This window comes from Balearica regulorum, chromosome 17 (genome assembly GCF_011004875.1).
Source record: "Balearica regulorum gibbericeps isolate bBalReg1 chromosome 17, bBalReg1.pri, whole genome shotgun sequence".
NCBI classification, from domain to species: Eukaryota; Metazoa; Chordata; class Aves; order Gruiformes; family Gruidae; genus Balearica; species Balearica regulorum.
Window position 1 is genome coordinate 8,800,106 of NC_046200.1, and position 11,749 is coordinate 8,811,854.

At 43.8% G+C, this 11,749-nt stretch overlaps 1 protein-coding gene across 2 annotated transcripts; it reads right to left on the minus strand.

The window, feature by feature from the left end:
• Positions 1-417: 417 nt before the first annotated feature.
• On the minus strand, positions 418-11,448 carry PGAM5 (PGAM family member 5, mitochondrial serine/threonine protein phosphatase). Of its 2 annotated transcripts, none has more exons than XM_075769962.1 (6): positions 11,105-11,448; positions 7,360-7,538; positions 5,839-5,964; positions 4,522-4,610; positions 4,096-4,226; positions 418-2,238 (listed from the first exon to the last, which is right to left on the minus strand). In XM_075769962.1, the coding sequence occupies exons 1-6, from the start codon at positions 11,380-11,382 to the stop codon at positions 2,088-2,090; spliced, it is 954 nt and encodes a 317-aa protein (XP_075626077.1). In that variant the 5' UTR covers positions 11,383-11,448; the 3' UTR covers positions 418-2,087. The 2 variants fall into 2 exon arrangements, with proteins under 2 accessions (XP_075626077.1, XP_075626076.1); XM_075769961.1 differs by having other exon boundaries at positions 4,096-4,229.
• Positions 11,449-11,749: the final 301 nt, after the last annotated feature.

The following is an 11,749-nucleotide window of genomic DNA, read 5'->3' on the forward strand; positions in this document are numbered from 1 at the left end:
CACCAAGAAGGGCGGGGCTGTGAGAGGGTACACGTATGTGCACACAAATAAAACTGCACAGCGTTTTCATCTTACCAGCAGCTTTGGTGCTCCTGTTCGACATGGTGGTAGTGACGCAGCCCTTGAACTCCCAAAGGCCAAGCCCCACAGGGCTGGGACTAGAGAACAGGAGTCCCTCGTAGGCTGCAGTGCTGGCACATGGTTCTGCAGGTGATGATCACTAACTGCGCTAGCTCCTACCTCAAGTTTACATTTCAGATAGTTGGAGTTGGATAAAAGGACAGAGCAAGTAAATGAACTGTTGCCCCAGGCAGTGTGGGCTACAAAGGCTGCTCAGCGGGGAGAACCACAAGTCACTGAGCAGCCCTTCCTTCCACAGCAGATGTCACACAACTATCCAACTGAAGAGACAAGACAGACAGACCAGTTATTTTATTCAAAACTTTTAAAAAGGTTTAGACAAAAAAAATGATAAGTTATTCTCATTGCATCAATAAGAGCTATGTTGCAATGGTTCCCTCTTGCCCCCCACAGCTCACACTACACACCAATCATGTTTTGTCCCTTACCAGCCCGGTTCCTTGAACTCATCCTGCCATAGCAATCCTGTATCAAACGCACCCTTGTCTTGCTAGGTTGTGTGCCATACAGCTCTAACAAACAGGAGCATGTAGGGGCTCTGCAACAGGCTTGGTGATAAAGAGAACCTGGCAAACAAGTTACAGGTGTTGCTGTCCTGCAGTATGTGCTCTATCACCAAGGCAGATGATGCATAGAGTGACCTTTTTCAACAGTCCAGGTACTCTGAGCCATTCCCACACAGTTCAGGAGCCTAGCACACAGCTTTGGGGGGGGGGGAACAAACCAAAAAACAAACCAAAAAAAACCCCACAACAACAAAACCCAAACCTCTGAGCCCTCTCCTTAAAAATGACCTAGGTCTCAGCCATCTGTGGTTTTTTTGCTAGAACAAGTCCAGCAGCATCAGAGCTGCACAGAGGAGCCACTTCACAGTCTGACGTGTACTGGGCACTTGGCCTCAAAAAAGCCACCCCACAGATACTTCTTCACCACGCAAGGCAACAGTAGTTTTAGGTGGCAGTTTGCACCAATGCTGCAGAAGCTCTGGCCCGCAGTATCATGATCTTGAACTCAGTGGTGTGACTTCTCTGCTCTGACAGCAAGGTATCACCAAAAGCAAATCAATGGGAGAAAGTACTTAACAATGTAAGAGTCAGTAACTGGAAGCACTTTCAGAAGATTGCTGCTTTCCTTTCTTTCCATCTTACTGCTACAACCTCATCCCTATGTCCACCTACAGACCAAGTTTTAGTTAAAGGCTTTACAAGACTGAAAAACATTGTTCTGCATAAAGTACTTCCTGAGGATGTAGGAACACTTAGTTTAAGCAGCAGGTAATTCTAGCACCACAGCTCTGAGGCAAATGCTTTTTTACCCTCTTTCTTTACTTTATGCTTACACCTTCCAGGCACAGTTTACGTGAGCATCTTGGGGGCAGAGGGGAATAACAACACAACATGAACACACAGCCTCAACAGCTTACAAAAATTGACGCTCTATCCCTTTGTCCTTCAAGCAGCAGAATACCATTTGTCAGTTCTGCAGGAGTCAAAACAAGCTGGCTCATCTTCAGTTTTAGCTGCAGTGTGCTACAAGGCGGTTCCTTCCAGTTCCCACACCAATTGCTTTCCTGCACAAGAAAAACATCCACAGTCGCACGCTTTGGTTATAGAGCCTCATGGGGAGTGGGGGGAGTCGGTGCTCTCACACAACTGCTGAGCACACAGACATTCAATTGCTTTGTATTCCACAGCTCGGCTTGGCGTTCTGGGGAATACTTGAGGACTGGACAGCATCAGGCTTACAAAGATTTCTTCTCTTCTGGACTGAAAGGCAGATATGACTATGTATGAAGGAGGCAAGGGGCTAAAGGACTTTTTTTTTTTTTTTTTTAAAGACAGCATCACACCCCAACATAACAGATAAAAACCTAGTGGTACTGTAGCTGAATGTACTAGTGCAAAGAGACTGGAGGCAGCTCCTGGACACCTGTCAGTTTTGCTCAGTCAGGTGCGTGTGATTTTATCTGGAGGCATGAAACCTGTGTCACCCAGTGTTCGAAGCGCCACTCTCCCATTCGGACGTATCACCAAGTGAGTTATGCTGCCATTGTTAAGAGACATTCGCAGCCAGCCTTCTGGAGGGAACTGCAATGCTCTAGAAAACAAAAACAAAAAAGAAACGAAAAAGATTCATTCATAAACATATTAACATCCCACTCACAGCATCACCTTCTGTTCCAGACAAGGGGGGGAAAAAAAAGAAAAAAAAGAATTATTGGTCATTCTGCAGATTGCATGGAAGTTGTCCTGCAGTCAGCCTTTGATAAAATATTTTTCTTTTGCAATCGATATGAAATTGCAGCATTGGTAACTGGTCTGATGCCAACAATGCGCTGGCATGAGCAGATTCCAGCAGCTGGGTATGATTAATGTAGATAGAATTAAGTCAAATCGACAGAAGGCAGAAGCTCCAGCATAGCCAGGTTGCTGGGAGCACTCTGAGCAATCTAACAAACAAGACAAGGGACGGCACAGGTTCAGGTTGGTCACTGAGCCAACTGCAACACCACAAACCCCTGCGCGGTTCAGGACAAGCAGAGAAGTGGCTCACCAACCCAACGGCCTCCTCCGCAGACCAGCGGCAAACAGCAAGCTTTTATGCACTGTTTTAGCCTTATCAACGTGGGCAGGTACGTAACAGCAGCAGAGAAGCAGCGAGGTAGGATTCATTCTACTTGCCTGTACGTGCCTATGGAAGAAATTCACCACAACTACTTTCCATCAGCTGTACTGTTTCCCAGAAATGACCAGAGAAAGTACCTTGGTGCTTTTTGCAGAAACACAGTATCACAGCCTGATAGTCTCAGCTATTCTAAAATTCCTAAGGAATAGCCTTAGGAGTTCAATCAATTGTGGTAAAATATTAAGTTGTCTCAAACATCTTTTGTCTCAGATACCAAGGGATAACTTGGTTTTGGCTCTTATGACAGTCTTTTAGAAAGGCTAAGAAATTAAATAACAGCTACAGTCAAGCTAGATTCAAAAGGAACACTATATGGATTGTGATCTCAGATAGCCTGGAATGGAAGGCACAGAAGAAAAGTTAAAAAGAAGAGGGAAGAAACAGCGAAGAGAAAAAGTACACAAGTATTTCAGAAAAAGCCTAGGTAGCAGCAAGGCGATCTTTTTTAGCACAGGAAAGAATATGCTGTTTACCTGATCAATGATTTTAAGTATAGCAATTTTGAAGAGCGCTAAAGCAATCCACAGAGCAGACAGGCTAGCATTTAACTAGCTCAGCTAAATAAAGCTAACTGAAATTGTTGTAGGTATTGATCAGATTAAAGTTTAATCACATCTGTCCTGCTCAAGACAAATGATCTTACAGACAGTGCTTTGTTGATAGGGAAGTGGAATAAAACAGCCTCAGCTGACTGGATACAGAGACAGGCAAAGATACAGAACTGTTTTCTCCTTCACGAACAACTTTGATGTTAGCAGAAAGATCCACTCTCCTCGCTAATCCAATACTGGATGTTATGGCAAAAACACACTAACACAACTTGAACAAAAATTTCCATTAGTAAAGAATTCCCAAAACTAAATCAATCTTTCATTATGTCAGATCAAATTCACGTCACCTCAAAAAGACACATCCAGTCAGATCCTTATTTGTCGTCTTTTCCAGCAGAGGTTTATGGCAAGCAGGAGCTTATCATATTAAAGAGACTGTTCAGATGTACGAAAAGGTTTTGAGTCTCACTGATTTAACCATTTTCACTTTAAAATTAGAATGAAAGTGTTCTAACATTCAAATTTGTCCTCTATCTGCAAATTAATCCTGTGATGAAGTTGCAGAAGCAGCTGCTCATAATGCAGGCACTGATCTCCAACCACCTGAAACAAGCCAAATGAACGCATCTCCTAGCTCAGCGGTGCCATACACCAACGCTACTTCAGTAGAACTATGGCCTTTTAAAGAACACAGCTGAACATGCAATCCAACACATACCTGCACACAATATAGCGGATCACGTTGGCATGGCAGACAAAGATCTCATAGCTGTCTTCTTCCTGCTTTGCATCGGCTCTATGAATGAAGTTTCGAAAAGCAGCCTCAATTCGAGCTCCATCTTCGTAATACTGCTGATGGCACAGAGTTCAGATTTAAACACAGCTCAGAGCAGCACGGCCCATTGTCTGCATTTGCAGATGGGCCGTGTCTTCTAAAGAGTTCTTCTTTACTAATACTGAAGGGCTGTTAAGTCATTTTAACTGTTCTGTACACTTACTGGGGAGGAGAAGAGTATGCAATTATCTAAGGTCTGTGATGAAAAGCATCAGCTCAGACACTGCAAGTTATTACTATAGTCAATATAAAGTATATTAAAAAACAAAACAAACACACACACAAAAAAAACTTTAAGTAAAAAGTTACCACAGCTTCTGGTTTCCAGTGAGAGACTGGAGGGTCTGGTTCTATAGGTGCTCCCTCTCTCAGCAGATCAGTACTAATTTTTTTAACTCCTGAAATATTAAATACACATTCAGAAAGGAGTTGTTACTTCACATACCACATGCAAACAGGCCCACAACTCTACAGTCAATACATTTTTCATATTCTTTCTTCAAGGAAGTCTTCCTCTCCATCTTAAAGACCATTTTAGTCTACACGCTTCCTATCCAGGTGTGTGAATCTCTGCAACACAACTGTTTTGTCGTCAGGAGGATGAAGTTTATTCCAACTGAGAACAGCCAGACCAGCCTGGCACAGCAAGCTGTGTCTTCCCAGTCTGCTGCACTTTAACATCCTTGCAAATGTATTTCTTCAATCTAAAGCTGTATGTCAGTTAACACCTACTGCTAATTAATGCAAATTAATGTTAACACTACAGTGCTGATATTTAATATTTATACTAGTATTAGTAATCTCACTCTGAGGAAGAAAAGATGGTTTATGGGGGGGGTGTTTGGGGGATAGAGGGGTGTTTGAGGTTTTTTGTTTTGTTGGTTTTGGGGTGTTTTTGAAGCAGCACATTTAAGAAAATAAATAGAATGGTTAAGAGAACTGACTTTCACCTTGTCATACTTGATTATCTGGTAAAAGACCAGGCAGAATTACCTATAGCCAAGTGTCTTTAGTTTAGATTCTGGTATGTCTAAACAGCAGGAAAAAACCCACAAAACCAAAACAACCGAAACAAACAACACCCCTCAAAGAAAACACCAAAAAACCCAAACACAACAACCCCAAACCCCATACAAACAAAGCAGCCACCCAATCCCTACACCTTTGTGAGCGTGCCGCATCTTCCCCTGCACACAGGATAGCAGAGCACACAAGAAGGGCTGTTAACTAACCCAGCATCACTACAAGAACTGGAGTTTATGATCCTTTTCTCCCCTGCGCTGTTGCGTCCTCAGACCAAGGCAAGCCTGATGACCTGTGACAATCTTTGCTTTACAAAACACGTAAGTGAAGAGCAACCAGCAGAGTTCTCCTACACAGCAGTACATACAGGTAGCAGCTAGTCACTCAGAGGGGCAGATCCCTCTACTATTTTTAAAAATGAACTGGAAACTAGCAGAATTAGGGTTGTTAGTTTCTCTATAAATATAGAGATACTAATAAATACATTCACACAGGGCTGGAAGTTGGCTAAATAACATCTCAACCTTGAGGACAAGCTTACAATTCTACTGGAAGCAGTTTCAAGGACCAGAAGAAAATGAAAAATTAAGGGAAGTCAATTACCTGGGAGATGTTTGCTTATAATTTCAGTTGTTTCAGTTGCTCTAGTCATGGATGAGTGGATAATCTGATCAAATTTTAATCCCAAGCTTGCCAGCCTGTGTCCAGTCAGTTCAGCCTGCTCCCGACCTTAAAAATGATATTCATTATATAAATTGGCCTCACACAAACTACTAAAAGAGTTGTCCAGTAGACATAAAAGGTCTCCATCAATGTCAGGGTTTTTTTCCTTTCAAAAAATAATTGGAAAACATTTTTACCAGAGTCGCTACTTATTCAGACCAAGCTTATTGGCTGGACAATTTCAAGTCGCATTTCCATGGGCAGGAAAAATTAGTTTTTTTTTTTTTTTTAAAAAAAAGTAAATACATATATATCAAAACTTACTCAGAGACTTTCACTAAAGTATTCAATATCCCTGCTAGCCCCATCCCAAGGGAGCCACCTCCAATAAAAGCTACAGCTGACCCAAGCCATCTGCCATCTCTGTGTTCAGGGAACACAGAAGAAGAGACCATGTCAAAGCTGACAGTGCATTTTTCATAAAGTAAATGCATTTTTCATTTTTCTAAACTGTTCGTCTTAGAACAGTTAAGAACCACAGCACTTGGATATCCTAGGGAAGCTTTATTCCATCTTTCAGGTAAGTAGGTGAAAAGGCACCAGACAGCGTAAGTAACTTACTCAAGGCACCGGATGAGACAGGATTAAGATTATACTTTGTTACCAATTTAAGATAGCACCTTAGTCCTGAAATTAGCATTTCACTCCTGTTTGCACACTGGTGATTAAGACTTGAGGGGGAAAAAAAAAGGTGTTTATACTAAAAATTTGGCACCAGACTTCCAAAACCTCAAGCAGCCCCTCGAAACAATATCAGCATACATACAATCAAGAAAGTGTCCACTGCTTTTTAAATACACTATTAAAATAATACTAATTCACATCTGAGACCTAGTCACAGGATCAATGAATTAACACAGACAGAAGTTATCCTCTTTTCACGTGACTGATTAGCAGTATTCCCCAAAACAGTGCTTAGCAGCAAAAGTGAAATGTATTTAATTATAAACACTCCAAGTGAAAGGAAAGTCAGGGGTAATTTTTTTTTATATAAATCAGCAAATTAACTAACAGAAAGACAAGCCATCTTTTAAGAGAAATCTATCCCAAAGTTAGTCATGGAGCTAAGTTTAAAAGCCTTAACCCTGGAGAATTAAGTCAGCTAGCACTTGCTCAAGCAACCTTAAGATAATTGGAAACTTCCTCTGTGAAGTTTCTTTACAACTGTGTTTTGAACTCTGTAAAGCATGTTTTAATGTTTGGATTTAGAGGATGAAAAACAGAAAAAAACCACAACTTATTCATGACATCTTTCTGCCACAAAGGATCCAGAAAGCGGATTAAGGTTTGGCAGTGGAACCCAGAACAGAGCCGAGTTACTGACCTGTACTCATCAGGACAGCAGCACTTGAAAAACAATTTTCTCAAAATGCAAAGTACGATGCTTCTAGTAATACATACCAAGTGGGGTCAGAGTTCTGTCTTTATCAGCCCGGCCATCCAAATTATATTGCGAATGACGGATAAGGAATATGTGCCTGGTGGCTTTTGCTTTGCAGTGATCTAAGCGTGAAGCAAGTTCTTCTTCCCCAGTTTCTTCATTTTTCTTTTTGAGGTTGATAAGAGCCAGTGGTTCACGTCTAAATGAACACGTTTAAAACATCATTTTTAGATAGGAGAGACTAAAAGGCAGAAGAATTTTACAGATGGGTAGTCTTGCCTTAGTTCTAGATATAGCTGAAGTACTAAATTGACTATTTAGCCATTTATATCACAAAACTGATTCAAACCATTGTAAGAGTGCTATAAATAAAAGCCTGCATTAAAAAAAGCAGAAGTTAATGCCGTAGGTTAAAAGGCGTAACTGACACAGATACATTTGCTGTTTAGCCACAGTCACCTTTCAATTAATTCTTGGGGGGAAAAAAGCAACAAACACAACAGAAGAAGTTAAATCCTAATGCAAACAGATGGCGTACACTAAAACATACGAAAGCTACAGTCTGTCTGGACAAGAAGATTATAAACACTAGCAGAGACTTTTTATTTGAATTCTTGTCGATGCAATAGTTGTTCTTGTGATTTTCACTGATTTTCAGTCACAGGTATAATGGTAGGTTTTTTTTACAAGAAAAACTAACCATGAATGATACCCAGGAAAAGAAGAAGAGGTGTTGACTGATCACAAAGGAAAGAAAGTGTTCCATATCTAAAAGGCTCTATGATAACACCTACAACATTTGCACTTTATCAATCACATTTACATCAAGTGACTAACCCCACCGTCCCCAACAATAAACCTAGAAAGACTCCAACTTTCTGCAGTGCACATTGAGAATTATTTTGTGATTTAAACCAGTTCATATCCGGCCTCTCCAGGAACAGTTTATTTTCCAGCCCTGGAGTGTTTATTTATCCTTTCATCTTTTTCATCATCCTCTCCTCTCATGCCACTTTAATCTTTAATCTTTCTTCCATTTTGTCACACTGCACACTGGCCTCCCTTTCTGCAGACCATAACCTTCCCCCCTGCACATCACCCAGACACTTGATCCAGTTCCTGAGGAGGACGCGGGGCACAGAGGATATTTCCCTCCCTCCCCCACTATCACAGACTCAGTAAAAACTTTATCGCTGAAAAGATATATTAGGAAAATAGAAAAAAATGTCTGAAAAATTCAAGCACATTTGTAAAGTTACATAGAGATTAATTCATCCTATGGCAGAAACATAGAAATTACAAGAAATGCCTGAGTGCAAGTCCTGCCCTCTCCCCCCCAGCACCTCTGAAGTTACTCGATGGTAACATGCGCTTTGAAAAGCAACAGATGCTTTAACAAGTCATGAGAAGATAACCAAGCTTAACAATATTTTTAGCATCAGCTAGTTTTAGAAAGTTTATGAGCAGGAAAACTTTTAATATTGCTAAGACTTATGTGGGTTTTCTTTAGGCTGCTGAAACTCAGAAGCTGACAAATGCAGTTTTCTGCATTCCCTTATAAAAATATTGCTGAAGATTGTAGCTGGACAGAACTTTGCTAAAAAGCAATAGCAATACCAGGGACCATCTTTAAACCTCATTATAACAAAAGTATCACTTAATCCACGCCAGCGCCCTTTTCACCTTTCCTCCAGGAAGCCCTGCATGTCACTGAAACACATCAGTCGGCCTGACAAATGTTTTAATTCTTGTAGCATACCTTGAAATCCAGATATTTCTACTTTCATTTCTAACAAAACTATCTGCAAGAAGCACTCAGAAGATATAAGAAGGTACCTGAAGCACAGAAATTTAGATGATAATTTGAAACTTTTTTCCCCTCCCACACTAAGCTTTCCAGTTAACAGAAACTTGATTAGAACAGCTTTCAGATAAAGTATTTTACATGAATGAAATTAGTCTTATCCAAGAACTGAACTGTACAATTCCTGTGCAAGTGGCATAGACCAATATAACATCCTAGGTGTAGCATCATATCAGATCAATAGGAAGTTTCAAAACAAGATACTTCATTCTTTTGTTTCAAACTTGAAAAGCCATCAGTTGTTGAGAATATTGTAATATCTGGTTATTTGCTCTGGACTTGACTTTGTAAATCATTCCCTGCCCTCCCCCCAAAGAGAAGCAGTCAGATGCTTTGTGTAGTTATAAGCCACTTAATAAGTTTACGCGTTGTTTCTGCCAACATCGTCCAAAAATTAAGACTTCAACCAGGTCCAGCCAAAGCCATACCACACCGACAGGCAGACACCAAGCAGCAAAAAACTAAAACTGCTCTGTGATAAAGTATTTACATAATACACTTCCGCTGTTTGCACACTATGATGAATGGTGACACAGTACACTATCCTTAACTGCTATTAACTATTATCTAGCTGTATTTGCTCAAGGAATTGTGACAGCTATATCAGTTATAGGACAATCTCTACTTCCTGAACTGGTAAAAAAAAAAAGTTACACAAGTTTGAAAGTACTTTAGAATCCCTGAAGGGGATCAACCATTTAGCAGAACCAGAAAGGCCAGGATCTGCAGTTAAAGAAGCAGCTTTAGTACCCTCCTCAATGTAACTACATAACCAGGTATAACCTTATTTAATGGAAGTTTTAATTTTTATAATTAGGGTGTACATAGCCCTATTTATATGAGTAGCTGATTCTGCAGCATCTCAAAAATCAAAACAGGATGCATTATACAATAAAAATCTGTTAGTACTTAAGTTTGGATTTACTATGATGAAACTGGAGCCTGACATAAGTCTCCCCGGAGACATAATTCTACCAGACGGAAGCTAAATGATCCAAAGCTCAATACAGATATTTGCCCAATCTAATTAAAAAAAATCAGAAAAAATGTACCTAACCTTTGGGTGAATGTATTTCAACACTATGAAGAACACAACCAAGTTAGGTTCAAAGCAACATTACCTTTACAAGGATTTAAGAACACTAACTTTAGTTCCACAGTCAACGTAAGTAGCAGGCCTCATATATGCCTAGCACGTGCAAATGTTTTTTATCCACAAGGATGCTGATATTAAACAGAAAAATCTGGGTGTAGACATGAAGCAATACTGAGATATGGTTGACACTGTGTTAAAAAAACCAACAGGCAGGTCTTCTCCACAGTGCTCACACTTATCACAAACCTAAGGCTGTGCAGCCTCACTGGATGGAAGCACTGGAGCGAAGGGATCCCTGCATCTCTACGGCAGGAAAAGCCTCTGAACTGTCTACACCAAAGCACAGGCAAGGCATCCCTTCACCGTACTTCGGCGCTCCAGAACGCCAACTATTTTCAAGAATATTCAAGAATTTCAACCACATTCTGCTTTGAACCGTTTACCACCTAAAACTTCCCTCGGACCCGAGCCCGGCGGACCCCTGACTGGGGAGCACCGGGGGTGCTCGGTCGCCACAGCGCGCCTCAGCCGCCGGCAAGGGCGTCCGGCTCAGCGGGAGGCGGCCCGGCTCGGGGCTCCCACGGCCGCTCCCACGGGGCAACCCGGGAGCCCGGCCCCCTTCCCGTCAGAGGGGCGCCGAGCCCCAACCCCGAGCCCGCAGACGCCGGTTCCTCCAGGCGCGGCCCCGACGCGGGGCTTTAAGGGCAGCTCCTGCCGCGCCCCTCACCACAGCCGCCGCCCGGGAGCGGGATCCCCACCCAGGCGGGGGAGGGAGACGCCGCCACCGCAGCCCCGCCGCACCTACCTGTCCCAGTTGCTGTCCCAGTACCCGCCGGTACCGGCAGGTCTCTCGATCCAGCCGGGAGCCGCCGGGCAGGAGGCGGCGGCGGCGGCGGCGGGCGGCAGCAGCAGCAAACCCGGCGGCGCCGCGGAAGCGGGTGGTACGGCGGAGGGGGAGCTCCCCGGCCGCGGCTCGGCGTCGCCGCCGCGGGCCGGCTGCTTGCTTACGGCAACGGCGGAGAAGAGGACGGAGCCTCCGGCCAGCCCGCAGGCGGCCAGCGCCAAAGCGCGGCGGAACGACATGGCGCGAGCGGCGGGCCGCGTGCCCCTACAGCCCCGGCACCGCCCGCCGAGCGCGCCGCCCCGCCCCGGACGGAGCGCGGCGTGGGGCAAGATTCCTCCGCGAAGGCTCCGGGCCTGGGGCGGGGAGGGACGGGGCGCCCGGCACTGCGCGTGCCTCGCCCGGTCCCGGAGATCCACCTGAGCCCGCCTCAGGACCAGGGGCCTCGGCCTCGGGCCTGGCCTCTGGGCAGCCGGAGCTCAGCCCCGGGTCGCGCCGGAGGCCTGGGCAGCCGCTGAAGGGGCTGATCCTGCCTGGCCGGTCAGAAACCGGGTTCTGCCCCAGCGGGGTCACGGGGAGCCCGGCGGGGGCTGGGCAGGGGCATTACCT